We start from the raw sequence: 19,095 nt of genomic DNA, 5'->3' as shown, positions 1-19,095 counted from the left end.
CACTAGTCCCTTCCTCTGCATTTCATCCAATATTTTATTTTTCTTACACATAACCTCTCACACTTACTTTCACCTGTGGCACATATCTGGAAGCAAAGACAGATTTACAAGATATGTTCACCATTTCTTAGCCTTGGCCCCTAGCGATGTACAGTATGACTGTGCTAAAGAGTTTTTCTACAGCATGTGGTAGGATTCTTTTATCAATGCATTTGGTGTGTTTTTCAGGCTTGGTCTTTCACTCCTGGTCTTGGTTCAAAATTACTAGCCTTTCATCCTCAAAGCCTTGTGGTTGCCTGCAACCTCTCATTGTTCTTAGGCTGATTTACGAAGCATCTGAGAATAGAGGCCGTTGATGTTTGTCACATGGAACAAGCTGAAGAGAGCAGAGCATGAGACTTCGAAAACAACATCGGTATCAAAGTTGACCATCAACCTGAAAAACGTTCAATTAGATTACCTACCTGTAGTCACTGCTACAGAAATGCCACAAAAGGTTAATTTATTCACACACAGAGAAAAAGAATGCAGACAAAACATTTTTTATTAGAGAGCCACAGTGAGACACGCTCTTTTTCACAATAATTGAAAGGTAAAGAAAATTCTATCAGCACAATAAAGAAACTAAACTTTATTGGAATGTTACTAAAAATAAGGACAGCATGGCAAATCATTGCACATTTGAGGCAAATTATCTTTTTTTTTTTAATTCCAGATGCACATCTGTTCAATGTTCAGAGGTAGCAGCAAAACAGAATTAAGTCACACAATGCATTTGGAAGGACAGATCTCAAAAATCATGGTCCAAGTACCAGTATGTTAAGTAGTTCCTTCTTGAAGCTGATATCTAATCAACTAAACTTTAAGAGAAAACCCAATAATATCAACTCCATACATTGAGTATTCCACAACAGAAATTAATTTGACATACCTTTTGGTCCTTTACTGTAATTCTCTATAATGCTTCTTACATACCGGGGTAAAGTGTTCCATGGTAACATTGTGCTACATTTGTTGGGATTTGTTTCAATCTCACCCATTCCATTTACACAGTAAAATGGAGCTGTTCATTCCTATACATCATTTATGTGCAACTGTCTAATGCAAGAGGTTTAAATCGTCACACAAAACCCCCGAATGAACCCAAAAGGTAACTAAACTCAACGATATACAATAAAGCTTTTGTTACAATGGAATTCACAACTACTTGCCACAAGGAAACTGAAAGTACATTTTAATGTCAACAGAAAACAGCACTGCAACATATTTCAGTGTTTTCGTGGCAACACCACTGAACAAGAAATTAAAGGCACAAGTGCCGGTCCAACACAGCGATGACTTGTTGCACAACACAAGACAGCAAAAAAACAATCAGCCAATTGTTTACTTTTGCTTACTAAAGTAAAAGTAAACATTGTGCATAATAATAATAATAATAATAATAATAAACATTCTGTCAAATACATCCGTAGTACAGACTTCAGCAAAAATATCACTTCAGATTAAGCTGTCACCAAAACAAGTTAATTTCACTAGGATGTTGTTAATATTTAGGATCAAAAGGCATTGGGCCCAGCTCTGTTTTGACATTTGCCATGGGTCTACCAGAGGGATGCTAACGTCTCCACTTCCTGTCTCTCCTGACTCTTTCCTGAGGGCGACGAAGGGCCATCTGCTTCCCGAGCCGTCCTGACTGCTTGTCCTCTTTATTTTTTTTTTAATGCTGGCTTTTCAGTGGGCCTACTGTAAATCTGCAGACAAGAAAGAAAAAAAAGCACGTACATGTTATACAAATTTAGCATTTAAGCTTGTGAACATGTGAGCAGACTGTGATTCCAAGTGTAGAAGTGGCCAACCTACTGATAAGAGACAGACAGCATGCTGAGAACAGAATCACCCAATACTTCACATTTTAGATAATAAAAACACCAATAGACCACTCCTGAGTCCTTTAATTTTTTTTAATTTAAACTCTTGCTACTCCAAGAGTGTTTACTACGACATCTTAATTTCAGTCGCACACTTGCTTTCAAGGTATCGGCCACAATAAAAAGTATGGGGGCTGCTTTCACCAATACAGGATACCAAGATTTACCTGACCAAACAACCACTGGAAATAACAGACGAATATAAAACTCACCTAGGCCCACACTATTTTGAATAAGTTTCTCCAAAGAAGTGTTTGTAGACATAGTCATCCAGATCTTCAAAAACATTGTCGTCATAGTGTTGGTACTCATCAAAGTCCTCCAGGTATTCCTCCACGCCACTGACAAAGTCTGTGAAAAGCATCTGGTCGTGAATGAAGAGGCCATTGTGGAAAAAACTGTTGATGAAGCTCTCCAGCTCCCTCCAGTGGTGGAAGTGACCCACTGCCTGCTGGAGGTAACTGTGTATAAGCTGGCTGAACTCGTCCTCCCTGATGGGATCCAGGGGTTTGTTGAAGAGGCTCATGGACTCTTGGTGGGCGCAGTCAAACACACCAGAGCATCCCCTGGGCCTCCTGTTATGACCCGGCTCTGAGTCTCGATGGGTGTTCGGCCCTGGCTTTCGAGTCTTACGGTCAGCCTTTAGGTTATCGGTGGTGGACTTGCGTGGGTGCCGATGCAGGGGCTTGTGGTTCCTGGCCTGCCAGGATGAACCCTCGGAGCCCTTGTCCTGTCTGGGCTGTCTGGACCTCCCATGTCCCTGGCGTTCGCCCCTGGCCTCCTTTCTCTCGTGGAACTTCCTCTCCTGAGAGCGGCGAGTTTTATCAAACATCTGCGAGGCCGAGTCCTTGAAGCGGCGGAAGGTGGACTTGACCGAGTCCGAGAACTTCCTGAGGTTCTCCTTCACGGCCTCCTTGGCCTTCTTGATCTGCTCCTTGTGGTGGTGCACGAACTCCTTGGTGGAGTTCTTGACGGCGTCAAAGGTCTCCTTCACTTTGCCGATGATGCCATCGTGGGGCCTCCTGGGTCTGGGCTGCTGGTCTCCCTTTGCCCTCTCCTCCCTGGTCTCCACGTACAGCCGCTCCCACAGGTCCGAGCGCTGCTGCTCAAATCTCAGCTTCCTCTCCAGCTCTGTCAGCCTGAGCTGCAGCTCCTCCGCCTCTGGGTCGGCCTCCCCGCCGGGCCCCGCGCTCTGGCCGCTCCGCTGCTCCAGCTCCTCCCCCAGCCGCTCCTTCTCCTGCCGCTCCACGTCCAGCTCCTGCCGCAGCGCCTGAGCCTCGGCCGCCAGCGCCTCCTGCTGGATGAGGAAGCCGCGGGCGCGCTGCTTCTCCTCCTCCAGGTGGCCCTTCAGCCGCTGGTTCTCCGCCAGGACGGAATCGGCCCCCGCGCCGCGCTCCTCCAGGCTGCGGATCTGGGAGCGCAGGTAGCGCAGCTCCTCCTGCAGGGCGGACAGTGACTCCTCCTCCCGCTGCAGGGAGCTCTTCAGCTGCTGGTTCTCCAAGGCCAGGTGCTTCTGATGTTCCTCCATTTCGGCCCTTTCCAAAGTACTCTGCTCCACCCGCGCAGCAAACTCCTCATTCTGAGCCTGAATTCAGATGAAAGAAAACACCCGGGTTAACACGTATGTGCATTTAGGGTTAGGGCTAGGGTCAGGGTAGTGGTTAGGGTTAGGGCCACTCTACCAGGCCTAAACAGGTTTAATCTATCAAAACCAAACCATTTACCATGAATTACTTGCAATATGTTACATTACATTATTGTCATTTAGCAGATGTGCTTATCCTGGGTGACTTACATAAGTTATAATTTTTTCATGTTTTTCATTTATACAGCTGGATATTTACTGAGGCAATTCTGAGTTACCTTGGTCAAGGGTATAGCAGTAGTACCCCAGCAGGGAATCAAACCAGCAACCTTTTGGTTACAAGCCCTGCTCCTTACCACTATGCTACACTGCCACCCCAATAATTATTAGTTATTGTGTTAATATGTAGCACAATAGCTAATAATGATGACGACCGTACGTACGAACTTAAGTTGCTGCCTTTGTTGGGACATAAGAACAAACTAAAAGAAAAAGAACACTGATGGTAAATTCTGTCATAGCATCATGGTGGTATGTCTGTCTGCTTCAGCTGTCAGGCCCGTAGCAATGATCATGCGACTGTTTAGAATCTGAATGACAGTTACCTGCAGCTCGGCCTGTTTCAGTCTGAGCTGATGGTTCTCTTTAGTGATCTTATCCATAATCCCCGTGAGAGAGAGCACCATGCCACGCTTCTCCTCCAGGTCTTCTCTCAGACGCTCAACCAGTTCCTAGACGTGTGGAAACAGCGTGGCGGATGTGAGTGCATTCACCAAAGAGGAGGAGAAATGAAATTTCCAAAAAAGACAGCTGAAAGAGGTGTGTTATTAGGAAAGGGTGAGAATAAAGAAAAGGGAAATGCTTTGTGTCACAGATGGCTTGAATGGGGTCCGTTTTTCAATTTTCATGAAGCCTGCATTAATGCAATTCATTTTTACCATTCACTACTTTTAATATTCATACTTATTGTGAACAAAAGGGTTGAATATCTAAAGAGCACGTCGTAAAAGGAGGTTCACTACAGCAACATGGGCTGCCTATATCTCTTGGCTATGGATAGGTCTGGTTCTCAAATAGTCTTTTCATCCATTTTATCACTGTCACTCAATCAACAAAGTTCCATCTTTCTTAAGTTGCCTGTTCTTAAGTTGTCGAGAAGAAAGAGACAACTTTCAACTAGAAGAAATGAAGGGGGGAGAGAGGAAATCTGGCCTCCATCACGGCTGAAACAAAGCTCACCAAAGAGGGCGTTACACACCCCAGAGCAACTGCCAAAGATGAAAGACACGCATGAAAACATATGAAGGCACCAAAATGGCAGAAATGGGAGACAAGAGAAGAATGAGGAAGACTTCGGTTCCCCAAGAACACTGCTTACGCAGTATTACACAGAACAGCACTGGAGTGAACTGCAGTCAACTCCAGGTTATTCAGGATAATGAGGGGATGCTGTGGTGATAACAATCAAAATCAAAATGTAATAATTTTTTATTGATCAATAAACCATCATATAATACTAAGTAACATCAGAAGGATAGACTGCTACCTGGAGAGCTTATAACCTTAAACAAAGAACCTCATTTGCTACCCTGAAAGAGAAGATATATGACTCAAGGTAAGATATCTAGCAGTAATGAGCTAATGTTTCTGTGTATTGTTACTTCACTACAGGTGGTGAGCTACCTTTGGTGAATACGATAACCAACCAACCAAGAATAAACACATAATGGATAAACAAGACAATCCACAGTGCAATAATCGGAAGTTTACTACAAGTCTTTATTCAATGATTAGCATGACAAAAGGAAAAATAAGACCGAAAATGCCTTGGATGATTTGACCTCTGACCTTGCTCACTGTGATGATGTCGTTCTCCCCCAGATGCTGGCGCATGTCTCCCATCATATCGTTAAGCTCACCCTCTGGGGCCTCCCCCGCCATCTTATGAACGGGAACCATACCTAGAAAAACAGCATCACCACCATCGGGGAGTTAAACCTGTATCGAGACACCGACACCAGAGCCCTGCACAAACACCTGCAGACAATGAAGGAAGCTCAGATTCACAAACATCCCAAATGTGCAGCTATGAGGTGTTTCCACAGATGTGGTCGAGCCTCACCGCTGCTTCAACTGACAAATAAGGCACACACAACGCCTCCACAGTTAAAACACATGCCACAGGGGAATGCAAGAGCCCCCCCCCCAGCAACGGTCACCAGGGGCATTCTGACATGCAAATGGCTGCAGTAGTTTCTCTAATCCACATGCATGGCTTGCGCGCGCTTGTTTTCTGAGGATGGAGGTGAAAGGAGGGCTTTGCAGAGAGTGCTGTACTAGGTGCCACTCGGCAAATTCTCTCTCCATACAGGGAGGCTGAGAAACAGACACTTCCACCCGGATACATCTCCCACACTTGTGCCATACAGACACGCTGAAAGTTGCCACACAACTTAGGTTCAGGTTCGTGTACAGTGGAAAGCAATCACGTGCACCTTAAACGTCACAAGACAGCCACGCGGTCTTTATGGTCTGTCGCAGAATTCATGTAAATGAAACATGAATGTATGACACATTTTGTTGGCAAGCGTCTGTCTTTTGTTTAAAATCAGAATAATTTGTTATGGCTTTGTCTGAGTCTAACTGAAAGGCAATAGAAAAGGCTTGGCCAAATAAAAATCTATCAGTAATAGAAACAAAAATGGTTCATTTTGAGATCAGATAAAAGTCTGAATTCTTTCCTTGCCATCACCTGTAAAGAGACTGACAGTAGATAGCAAGTATCAATATAATAGGGTGAATTGTAGCTTTAGCATACCTGTAATAATTAAAATAGCTTCTTACATACAGCACAGTATAGGCAATTCAGGTGCTCCATCAGTTACCATTTGCGATTAATATGTTTTGTAATAAGCTAGCGGGTGTACAAAGAATGTCAATCTGTGAACAGTTCTGGCCCACAAAATGAGATCTTTTAGATTTTCATTGGTATTACTCCCCTCTAAGAACATGGAAAGTTTAGTATGTTTAAGGAATAGCAGTTATAGCATGATTAAAAAACACACAATGTTTGTTAGCTAGCCATTTACTGGAATGGTATGCTTTGCTTAGGCAGTCACACCCACTGAGACAGAGGAGCCTTATAGACCATATTTATTAGCTTGACTTGCAGAGTCATCATTCCCACTACCAACCTGGCAGTCAAATTTCAGAAGCTGAAATTATATTTTACAATATTAACTGAAATGTCACTCATAAAACAATATAGGCCTCGTTTCTAGCGTTCATATCATATTAATTTAACAAAAAACAATGAATTCAATGTTTAAAAGTGAAATGTCTACATGCTTTGCAGTCAAATCCTTAACACACACAGATTAACTTCAATTTTTTTTTTTGCAAAGCCTCTTTGAAATAAATGACACATTCTTCTGACTTATCCATCCCGGAATGTCTTCATACCTTCAAATACACCTGCAAAGCAAAATCAACAAGACGACTTTCTTCATAATCACAGCCTCTAAGAATGAGCCAGCCAGAAACAATGTATGCCCTCACCAAAACACACTTCTCCAAGATGCTTGACCTTATTTGACATTTTGTGGCCTGTGGGGAGGACCACTCTTCCGTGTCATAGTTACGTTGACTTTCAAAGCACTGGGGAATATTTGATATTTTTAACAGAGACGTGAACCTCCTTTGTGGCTTTTTACTGAAACAGAAAGTGCCTCACTTGATCACACTGACAAATGCCAAGCACTCTGGAGACTGAGTGCTTAATATCACAGCATACTGTGGCGTACACACCTGCTACATCAGAACTAAACTACAGACCAACACATACCATCTGCAAATAAACCTCTGTTATAAATTAATTATAACGATCAGTTAGTATCATACCATACCCAGTATCATATCAGTGCTTATATGCGCATTATAGCTTATATCAGACTCATATCTGACTAGACTTTTAGATACACGAGCCACCCAGGAGAGACCCTCACCATAGACGTGTCTGAAGCCGATGCCGATGCTGATGATCAGGGCGAGTAAGAAGCATATGTTAAGGGTGCTGGTGACGGGGCTCTCGGGAGGAGGCATGTACTGCTCCTCCTGCTCCTCCTCCTGTGGCTCCTGCTCGCCTCCTCCGGGGCTCTTCGCCTCCTCAGTCTCAGACGCGGTGGCTGTGCTCCTCCGAACTCTGCGCCTCTTCAGGGCCGGGCTGGGCTGCTGACCCTGCTCATCCTCACTGCTGCTGGAGTCCCGGCCCGCAGGCAAGGGTGCTGCAAACACACACACACACACACACACACACGCATGCACACACCCATATAAATACACAAATACACACACACGCACATCCATATAAATCGCGCACACACACACACACACACACACACACACACACACACACACACACACCCATGTCCATATCCATATAAAGCACACACACGCAAGAATATCCACACAAACACACACACCCATACATAACGGCAAACATACATGAATGCGTGCACACATATACACACACACAAGACACACACAAAACATCACAGTTAAACAGGAAAAGATCGTCAACAAGGAACAGCTGACAGGGTTGAAACTCAAGACCAATTCTTACTGTTTAAAGGGCGGGTCAATCAGAAATGTCACACTTTCAAACCATGCTTTTGTAGCTCTCAAACATTTGCACGTGCACAGCGCACCTTCCCAGCAACACACATCAGTCCCGAGTCACAAGAACTACGCCGCTACTGTAACGACAGCCTCTTCATTGAATTGACTCTTTATCATTTATAAAGAGCTCTCTGTCTGGCAGACCCAGATATAGTCACAAAACAGAGCCATTGTGGGAGCTGCAACGATAAAAATCTGCTATTTATAGCGCACAACGTGTGTCAATGTTTTCTTCTGTTGCCACACACTCCAGTGACCTCAGATACCAAGCCACACACCAACTCTGATCTCTGCAACAGGGTATTTAATGCATCACCCGGCTCCAAAATTACAGGAGCCAAAGTAATACGAACAGGCAAAGAAACACTTTGCAAGATAACTTGGCAAAGGACGAGATAACTTTGTACTGTACTGAAACTAAGACACTGTTAGACACTCAGAGAATCGATCGGAAACAGGTTTGATATTAGTAAATAGAATGGCCTAAAAGTGGTGACTCAAAAAATAAAATTGGACAAGTCAACATAGAAAATTAGGGTTAAATTAGAGAGAAGGTTATCATAGTTCATGTTGCAAGTGAAGTCTATGCTCCTGGCTTACACTCCTGTCCAAAGCTGAATCATCTATGCGCATCAGTCCACCCAATTAGTCACTTGTACAACGCCTTAACGCTCATAGAGATAAAAACACATTTGCAAAGCATAACATATTGCAGACATACAACTGATGACCAAAAAGCTTGAGAACATATCCATCTCCTTTTAAAAAAAAATACTTAAGACCATAATTGCATAAAAGGGGTTCTACCATGAAACCTCTTCCAGACAAAGTGAGTCAATTCTGCAAGGTCATTCCTGTGACTAAACAACCAACACAAACGCAAACACTGCATGCAGACACACCAGTGCTGCAATTACATCCAAACGCTTATTACGGGGGGGGTGGCAAGAGCACCAGGCCAATGAAAATGGCCTGGCTTGTTTGCATCAGAGCACATCAGTCGTGACATTCAGCGTTATCAGCCAACCAGCAGGCTTACACCAGGTTAAGGGGGGTCAAGCACACTATCAAGTTCACACCAGCTCAGTTCAGACCACCTGGGAGAGACAAGTTGCCAGACAGATGCCCTTTCAAAAGATTGCCCAAGTCCATGAGCCTTTCTGGAAGCTTCCAATGGCCCATGAACACACCTAGTTTCAAATGAAGACAAGGAAAACTAGTTTTCTCTTTGCACATTCCTCGTCCTCTTTTGCCCATATTCACCATCTTCCTTCCCCATGCTTTCTGGCTAAGTGTTTTGGAACTTACCGCTTATTACCAAAGAAGTTTATACTCAAACATGCACAGTACCTCATTTTTACAACGCACTGCAACACTTTTCTCAATGTGCTCTTTCGCTCTGAGCGTTAATGAATGCGGTGACAGACATGTCACGGCAGGTAAGACCAGCACCGCGAGGGAGAGGGTGCATTTTTAGAGAAGGCAGTAAGAGGTGAGGCTCACATGCTGGCTCTGCAGTGCTGAAGGTGTACTGGCTGCTGGAGGAGGTACCCAGGTACAGCTCCTCCGCGGCCTCCGACTCCTCCCCCGGAACCACCAGCTCATCCCACGGTCCTGCCTCTGCCGCCGTTGAAGGCTCCAGAGTCACAATGTCCGAGTGGTCGCTCAGAGTGCACAGCGTCGCGTGCTCCTCTGACACCCGCCCTCTCCCTGCCTGAGGAGCGAACGCACTTTCAAACCATGCTTTTGAAGACGCCAAACACACTAGCACATGCACAGCGTACTTTCCCGGCAGCACATATCAGTCCCAAGTCACAAGAACCACACCGCTACTGTAACGTCAGCCTCCAGGGAACACTGCCACAGATGACTTTCGTGACAACGGGGCATTAATACAGCCTTCAAGCATACAGCCACACCAAATCATTCCGTAGAAACATTTGACACACATTCAGCATTGCTGGGAAGACAGCTATTTATTTATACCTCTGGAACAGCCTCTATCTGCTCAACTGCATCCTCTGTGAGGGTGGCATCGATGGATGACTCAGCCCACGTCTCACTGCACTCCTCTGGAACACAGTTTGGTGGCGTGGTATTATTAACCAGCAGATATTCCCACTTTGGTAATCAGGCACACTGAATTGTGTGACATACTTGATCTAGTGAGAAGGTCAAAAGGCTTTGATTTAAAATGCAAATGCATTTTAAAATGCAATTAAAAATGCCATGCAAATATTGCTCTGATTTTTTTCAATTTACATCCGTCTCTCTCTCTGTGTACAGCGCTTTTACCAGTCATTGCCCAGACATTATTCCCCTACACATATAACAATTCACAAGGCAAATTTTAACGTTTTGGTTCTGCTATATTTAACTTTCTATGATCTGCATGATTACGAATAAATCTGCTGAGTCTCAGGACTTCCGTTATCTTCTCAATGTTTTACCAATGATAAGGAAAAAAAAAAATTGTGGGTCATCACTTTTTTGGAAACTGAGAGCAAACACACGGTTAACGTAACAACAAAAACTCAACAGTAAATTGAAAAGACAGAGTATGAGGATACTGGGGTGATGACAGCCTACCCTGGACGACAGATGGCTCTTCTTGTGCCTCCTCCTTTGCCTCCTTCCGCTCCTCTTCATTCACCTCCTGCTGCACCTCCTCCTTCACCTCCTCCTCCTCCAGACTCTCAGACTCAGCATGGCTGTCCCTTCGATGCTCGGGCCACAGTGTCTCAATGTCTGATCCCTTGGAATCAAAACAAACACTGAAGCTGGATTTTCAGATGGTGCTCAGAGAGCAGGTGCTGCCGGGAGGGACTAACCTGAAGCTCACCTGGTCATGACACACAGACTACTCACAACAACACACCTGTCACAGAGACGTATATCTGCAGGACAGCAAACCCTTTTCTCACCTCAATAGAAATGTTTACTGAAGAATGTGTCTTAAATGTTTAGAAAGATTCTGGCTGATACTGTAGATATGCCTAATGGTCTGCTGCCTTGAAGCAAGGGCTGCCTCGAGAGAAAAATTCCTCTTTAAAGATTCTATAAAGATTTTTGGTGAAGTTCCAATCCTCTCTGACGCCATCACCAAAAAGCATTTGACATACCTGAGACAACCTCCTGGCCGTCCTTGCAGGTGTTTTTAAACTATGCATTGGCCAGAGTAAGGAAGAAGAGTGCACAAGAGAAACCTAATCTCTTGGACTTAAGAAACACGCCAATTACATTTCATGAAAGTAAGCCTATCTCCACTTCTACAGTGGAGATAGGTGCAAGCTGCAAGGGCCACTGTGTGTTGGTTCCGAAAGAGCAGTGAGAGGCCGTTTCAGTAAAAAGCCAGATCCATGTGCAATCAAAGTCCCTATATCTGCCAATGAGAAAGACCCGATCCCCAGAAAGACTGGACTTGTCTCGTCTTACCTCGTTACTTATGACGGTCCACCCGCAGGACTCTGTATCGCTTGAACTTTCCGACATCCTTCCACCGCCTGTAAATATTCAGCATGTCATTATGCAAGACAAGAAATATTTTGTTGTTCCTGTTGAGCGCCGACTAAGCCAGCTGAACCTGTTTAAAATACGTCTTTGTCAACACACCGAACCAAGAACTTAGGAAATTAGCGTAGTTGTGAACATACTGGAAAACAACCCATTTATCCCAAGTAACCCATTTATCATTTTTGCCATATGTATGTTTTTTGCATGCAGCAACATAGCCTAACAAACCATCACTGCACACGGCAGTACATTCAGAGAACACATGAATAATGGAGGCTTGTATGCACTAACATCACCTTCAAAGTCAGAACTATGTTACTCGGTTTTAACTTACAGTGTAGCTAGTTCCTGGTCATCCCACGCATATTGCTATCATTCCAAGAGTTCCTAACGTTGGTCGCATTATTATTTTTCGACTGCAGCTGTATGACGTTAGTTAACAGGCCAGTCAGCTAGCCCACACGCCAACGGCACACACGTCTTCTGCTTCAAAAAATGCACACAACCAACTGCATGGTAACCCGGGCTGCAGCAACCTGCACTGCGCTGCTGGTGATAGGTAGCCTACCCGCTGCTCTGGCCTAAGCTAAATACCAACATCTCGATGTAGATATAGTCAATAAAAAGCTGTTCATGCCAACAAAATGCAGCAAACTGGCTGACATGGATAGCTAGTTGTGGTATGCATCTGACCTCAGACAGTAGCCTATTCAAAATCAATTTTGTATCACTGATGCAACCGTACCCCACAGTGAGCTAACTAGTTACCTGATTAGCTAACGAACTTGCTAATGTTGCACCGAAGTAACGGCGTAGCTAACTACACTTTCCCGAGACGGAAGGTTCCCTACACTACAGCTGCCTTGACTCCCTCGCTAGGCAGATGACATTATCTAAATGTGTAGCTGCCGAGCGAGCGATAAGTTCTGACGTACAGTGTTGGTGTTTACCTTGTGGTTTTCTATTTCCAGTGTTAATGAAACCGAGGTCCTAGTAGTGAAATCACTCATCAGCGGTTTTATTTTCACAGCCTCAGCTGCGCGATCACTACACCATCATCATTAATTGCAAGACGAATGTAAAATGAGCAACAGCTGCTGGCAACGATAAGCCATCTGGTTTTATTTCAAAATAAAAGCTCAACAAGCGCATTTATTACTGTCCATTCAGAAGTCAATTTTCAGAAAATAAGTTTTAAAACAAAGCGTAATGAGCTAGAATATCTCAAAAGTATTCGCACATCATGAAATTAACTACGTAGATGCTTTTCAAGTATTGCACAATATTCTTAAAATGTGTTGACTGACTATACGCCAATTCAAGATCTCTTTACAATATGAGGAAGAGTAAATGAACAAGGTGGACACACATGAAATCTACAGAAAGTGTCCAATCAAAAAAATAATGTCAAACACTATCCCCTGCAACAATTTCAGTGCCGTAAATCTTGCATGAAAGACATTTTCATATTTGATAACATGGCTAGTGTTGTCTGTAGATTACCTGTTTACCCTACGACAATTTACAATCCTGTCTGAATGTTGTGAGGCGGCCTTTATTTGCAATGCCTTATATCTTACATTAATGACTTCTTTATTGTACATTGTCTGTAGATTACATGAATACACACTTAAATAAACTTGAAATATGTTTTTCCATTTAACTTTAACCCACATAAGTCTTGGTTTGACCATTCGTTTGTCGAGCCATATGACACTTCTGCCTCTCTCCTTCATTCTTAGCATGGATGGACGAAAGTGGCTAACGTTAACGTTTACGCACTGGTTCATTAACATTAATTAGCTGGTTGAGAATGATCTGCAGTAGGGATTTATTAATGAACTGTTATTTTGGTAGAAAACTGCCCGCGATTTAACCAGAAATACGTAACCGGATATTATTGTTGCTGGCTGGACGGCGTTAATAACAACGCTTTCGTTTCAACAAGCAACAGCCAATGAATGTGACGCTCATGGTATATGGGAACTGTAGTTTTTTCCTTACTGTAACAAGCTAGCCATGTTACCAAATATGATTGACATACTGTAGCGCTCTGCCTTCGAACTACTTATCCCGTGATCCAGTTCTCCATTCTGATTGATCATGTGATTGATCTGCTATCCAATCAGACAACGTTACTAAGTTCAGGTAACCACAACAAAGTTTTCACCTTCTATTCTGGATTGCCGGCGCCTGCCGCTGCAGCTACCTTATCGTCAGCAATTACGGTATTTCACATGTATTTCACATTCATTTGTATTATTTGACGTTTGTATGTTGAAAATGGATGAACAACCGTTTTACAGTTTAGATGGCTAGCTACTTAATTAACTACAGCGCAGATAGTATTAATTTGCCAATGTAGCTAACTATTAATGTCCTAGTTACGTTTTTCAATTAGACTACCAGTCTAGATCCTTGTGGCGCTGTGTCGTATGTAAACTAACGTTTAGCTAATCGATGTCACTTGCTATCTATAACTAACAAATTTGATCTGAACGAGCTGCTAGAGAGCAGCTGCTAACACCCACCTGGTTCTCACCTCGTTCGCATGATGTTACGTTTGCAAGCAGATTCTTGGTATTGTAAGTGTTCGTCACAGGTTCACCATTCGTTTTGTTTATTTGTTCTCAGGGTGAGCGCAAAAGGGCGTGGGAACCGTTGCAAACAACACCAGAACGATGTCGAAAGCTGTCCAGTCTGAATCAGAGTACAATAATTCAGGTGTTTGCGCAAGCCCTGGCAACCCTGTATTTTCGTGCATGATGAAACCTGTTACTACGCCTGCATCCTCGCTGGAAGGGGCTAAACTGCAGAACCCTTTCTACAAGACTACTTCATCCGTCTACGGTATGCTCCCACCGACGTTTGAATCTTCGCCATGCGTCTACTATCCGGTATCAATGCAGTTCTCGGACCACCTTGTCACTTGTGGGATGTACCGGAATAACTCATTCAACACTAGTGTGGATAAAAGCAGAGTATATGATTACCCTGCCCTGCGTAACACTCTCTGAGTAACTGCTGACTGCTGTAACAGCAAGTCAGAGCAAGCTGACTGCTGTCACTGAAATTGCATGTCTTTGAACCCATCAGTCAATTGTATGTTTCCACTGCTGCCACGTACAACTTGATTTTGCTTCATGTGCAACAGGTGAAAGAAGTATGATCGTGCACACATTTTGAGTTGATTCAGTGTTGCTGAATTACAGTACTCCTGTATTGTAGTATCAAATGAACTGTGTATTTTAGTAACCCACTGTATGCATGAACAAAGAAGATCTGTACAATTTTATTGACCTTTATAGCACATGAAACTATTGATACATTGTGCATTTTCTGAATCATATTCTTCAGAACAAAACCAATGAAATGTTGACAGCATGCAAATTCAGAATAAAGTCTTTTTAATGATGATTATGAACTGTGTTCTCCGTTGTTTAATGCAATGCATTGTTAAACACAGTGGCCCATGTTGCCTTCCCCAGAATCTGAGGGGCCATCCACACTGCCTTGAATTATGTTTCTGATCTTCTGGGCATCTTCTTTAACAGCTTCATTGTGTGGGTCAATCTTCAGAGCTGCCTGATAATCCTGAAGACCTGTTGAAGCATGTTTAAAAAAAATCAGGAGCAACTCAACTTCATTTCCTCATTGACTTAACTACTGAAGTCTGCACAGGATTGGTAATTTCTTGTCCAGCAGAGGGCGCTATAATGCAAGGCGGGACGAACCCACTGAACAACATGAGTCTCTATCTGGAAGGAAACGATCACTTACAAACGCAAATTTACACAAAGAAAATAACATATGATTCACCATTAAGAATACAAATTATGTGTAAGCAAGTGACTGTATTTACAAAAACACCATTCCAAGGCAGAAAAGGAAGCATATAGTCATATTTTTTAAAATCATGAAAAATATAACCATATACATGACCAGTTGGCTTGCTTGCACATTTTGCATTGTAGGTAAAAATGACTAAAATTGTGTCAGCTCACAATAATATTAAATTAATTTTCCTGCAATATTGTAAAGATCTGCACTGGCTCCTTTAGCACAACCTGCTGGTCAGTACCAATCAATGAAATGGGGCTAAGAGCCACTCTAAAAACAGAAGTTAGTGATATTAACTAAAGCCTGGCATTAATTACAGAGACTAAAAAAGGCAAAGCTCAATCCTTTCAAAATGCCCCATCTCCTCCTCATTTTAGTCATCCTGACAGATCTAAAGCAAGGAGTGAGAGAGAGACTACAGGAAACTGGCATAGAGACCATGGGTATCATTTTAAGCAGAAAGATTGCATGCATCAGTGTCAGACTCACCTTCAGCATAAAGTTCCAGCTCACAGAAAGCCGTGCCTCGTCTCAGATGTGCTTTCATCCTGGCCTCCGCATTGTCAGCAACTGCTGGCGTCAACAGATTAAGGGCCTGCAGAAGGAAATACAGGTTCACTCTAGAAACAGTATTTTAAAACAGACTTATTAAATTAAAATATGCATAATATCAGCTAAACACACACACACACTATATATGTGTGTGTTTGTACATTACTCACACATAACCATGCTAGATTACAGAGGACAGGGGAACCTTAGCTAGTTTAATAATTTCACACTTACAGTAGAGGAGTCTTCTATGGCTTTATGTAGATTTCTCAGTTTGAGGTGACAGGCAGCGCGGTTTGAGTACAAGGCAGGAATCTTTCGGTTCAGCTGTATGGCGAGGTTGTAGGCATTCACGGCAGCCAGGTAGTTACCAGTTGCAAACAATTTACTAAAGTAAAGCAAGGAGGCACATGGATATCTATCAGTATTGCCACTGTATACTGTATTATTTTGATGTAACCCATTCTGAAAAGAGGATCACGTACTTTCCCTTCTCTTTTAGCCAGTCAGGGTTCCTTTCTTCTTCCTTTAGGTCCATCAGTTCTGGTACCTCACCAGCACCTGCTCGCCTGGCCTCAGCTTGCTTTTTGAGCCACTATTTGACCAAAACAGTTGTTGCAACAACTACATCCTTCAAAGGCTCACACCAGCAAAAAGTCAAAGCACCAATGATTGCAAATCATTCATATGGGAGCATTGTAGTAGGCTAATTGTCAGTTTGTACTCAGGGAAACATTTCTCCCTATGAAGAAAACGTGGGACTAACATCTTAAAGTGGCAGTGGCGAAGGCAGCAGTGTACCACAGTGGTAAGGACCAGGGCCCATACTCAAAAAGTTGCTGGTTCAATTCCCCGCTGGGGCATTGCTAATTTATCCTTGGGCTAGGCACTTAACCTAGTATTGCCTCAGCAAATATCCAGCTGTATAAATGAATAATATGTAAAAACTGCAACCCAGGGAAGTCGCCCTGCATAAGAGCACCTGCTAAATGACAATGTTGTGATGTAGTGTAAAGGTAGTAAAAACAAAATCCTCACCTCCTCCTCTTCGGGTACGCGGGATTCCCGCAGGGCAGTGGGAAACACTCGCGGAGTGAAATGGATTTTAATATTGCCTGAGGATCGCGGAGCAGGGAGGGCCACCTGTTTTTGCTTAGCTGAGCTCTTGTTCAAGTCTGTGTGAAGTCAGAGAATCAAGACGTACCACTACAAGCACATACAGAGAAAAAAATCATCTTGCACTCAAACTGTGTGGAATTCATTGTCCGTATTGTTGTCATCATGAGCATTTTTAAATTACCATGCTTGACTATGGCTCCCTTTTCTTTAGCCCTGGGCGGAGGTATCTGATCAGACTTTCTCTGCTTATGTTCAGCCTCCTCCCCCTGCCTCTGCTGAGCCTCGATCTGGCTCTGCTGAGCTTTGATCTTCTCTGCTTCCTGCCTCTGTTTTAGCTTCCATGCCTCCATCTCCGCTATGGCTTTCTCACGCTCCTCATCCTTGATTTTCTTAATCCTCGCTCTCTCTTCATCCTCCAGCTGAAACAATAAAAGAAAGGCTCTTTTCAAATAATAAATGCATGCAGCGTTGTTAAGTGACACATGGCAACAACCATACTCATTAAAGGTTGTTACAGTTGGCTGGAGATGAGCAAATTACATTGGTGCATCTATTTCCATCTGTTCAGGCCTGATATGAAACGTCACCTGCATCATTCTCTGGAGTGCATATTTCTTTTCTTCTTGTTTTCTTGCAGCTTTGGCTTTAGAGTCTGCGGCCGCCTTTTCCTGGGTTTTAAGAACCGCTCTCTCTCTGATCTCTTTCAATCGTTGCTTGTCATCTGTGTTCAGTGTAAAGTTAGATCACAGTTAACATGAAGGCCACGAATACACTGTAAGTATGCATTCACATTGTTATGCCACCTCTTACAAACTGCATGTTCACCGCACGAATTTAAATACCATTGTTAAACGTGTAGCAAAGTATTTTTTGTTTGTTTGTTTTTAACAGAAAACAAGTTAAAACTACATGCATGTTTATTTAGTAATCTTCGAGCAATTCTCAAACCATCCTGTACTTGCTGAGTTTATTAGAGGCAACCCTACATGACCGCGGAGTGGCAAGCTAACAGCGTTGTTAATTTGATAAATATTTGAGAAAATGTACCGTCTTTCATCCCAAGTTGTTCCCACATTCTGTCGTTCTTCTTATACAACGTGAAAATAACCACTCCGTTGCCGATTTTTGCGGCGCTTTTGTCATCATCAATTAGATCAAAGAGGAAGACTTCAAATAAAAAAGGTGGAAAACTGACCTGTAACAGACAGACATTGGAAAATTATGTAAAACGTAACTTGCATTCATTAAGCATGCATGCAAGCGTCCGTGAGGCAGCTGAGTTCGTGATAGATACCTTTATATATTCGTTTGTGGCGAGAATGTCCACTTTCCCGGGCTTTATTCCTTTTAGGGGAACACTTATGTACAACATCGATTCCGTCTGCGTCCATGAGAAATCCTGGACAATTAACGGCATTTTCCCGAATAAAATATAATTAAAAAACACCCTGTACTGGCTTGGTAGCTCGCTAACAACAAAAGCAATCCGGTTGCTACGCACGCTTAGGTGGTTGCTGGGGGAGGATTTCCTGTCAGGTCAAAGATGGTGTACGGTACCAAAGACGCGAATGCTGCTTCTTAGATCCTACGGGTATGAACACTTCGCATATCCACATTTTAACGTGATTGGAGTTTGGTCTGTATGTAGTTGTATTTAGATATAAGAACATCAGAACATATTATGAAGAGAACAGGCCATTCGGCCCAACTAAGCTCGCCATTTCAATTAAAGAGAACCCAAAACTGCATCAAGTCTGGACTTGAACACAGCAATGGTCTCAGCGTCAACTACATGCCCTGGCAACCTATTCCAAGTATTGATAACTCTTTGTGTAAAATAGTACTTCCTTATGTCAGTGCGGAACTTACTCTTCACTAGTT

The 19,095-nt window shown here is 43.2% G+C and overlaps 2 protein-coding genes and 1 long non-coding RNA gene across 3 annotated transcripts; all 3 read right to left on the bottom strand.

Annotated features, from left to right (window-relative positions):
- Nucleotides 1–1,523: 1,523 nt before the first annotated feature.
- On the bottom strand, nucleotides 1,524–10,492 carry LOC118782247 (cell cycle progression protein 1-like). Its single transcript, XM_036535552.1, has 8 exons — nucleotides 10,486–10,492; nucleotides 10,177–10,262; nucleotides 9,694–9,904; nucleotides 7,518–7,796; nucleotides 5,362–5,474; nucleotides 4,119–4,244; nucleotides 2,141–3,513; nucleotides 1,524–1,751 (listed from the first exon to the last, which is right to left on the bottom strand). The coding sequence occupies exons 1-7, from the start codon at nucleotides 10,490–10,492 to the stop codon at nucleotides 2,152–2,154; spliced, it is 2,184 nt and encodes a 727-aa protein (XP_036391445.1). The 3' UTR covers nucleotides 1,524–1,751; nucleotides 2,141–2,151.
- A 339-nt stretch (nucleotides 10,493–10,831) lies between these two features.
- Nucleotides 10,832–12,767, bottom strand: LOC118782015. The gene is made up of 3 exons (XR_005005128.1): nucleotides 12,654–12,767; nucleotides 11,626–11,693; nucleotides 10,832–10,945 (listed from the first exon to the last, which is right to left on the bottom strand). It is a non-coding gene; the product is annotated as an uncharacterized LOC118782015 (long non-coding RNA).
- A 2,392-nt stretch (nucleotides 12,768–15,159) lies between these two features.
- On the bottom strand, nucleotides 15,160–18,631 carry dnaaf4 (dynein axonemal assembly factor 4). Its single transcript, XM_036535551.1, has 9 exons — nucleotides 18,509–18,631; nucleotides 18,262–18,409; nucleotides 17,802–17,935; nucleotides 17,396–17,633; nucleotides 17,134–17,252; nucleotides 16,581–16,690; nucleotides 16,330–16,483; nucleotides 16,033–16,138; nucleotides 15,160–15,305 (listed from the first exon to the last, which is right to left on the bottom strand). Exons 1-9 carry the CDS (start codon nucleotides 18,629–18,631, stop codon nucleotides 15,160–15,162), a joined length of 1,278 nt encoding a protein of 425 aa, XP_036391444.1.
- Nucleotides 18,632–19,095: the final 464 nt, after the last annotated feature.

This window comes from Megalops cyprinoides, chromosome 8 (assembly GCF_013368585.1).
Source record: "Megalops cyprinoides isolate fMegCyp1 chromosome 8, fMegCyp1.pri, whole genome shotgun sequence".
In the NCBI taxonomy this organism is placed as follows: Eukaryota; Metazoa; Chordata; class Actinopteri; order Elopiformes; family Megalopidae; genus Megalops; species Megalops cyprinoides.
This window is presented reverse-complemented; position numbering and strand designations above follow the sequence as displayed.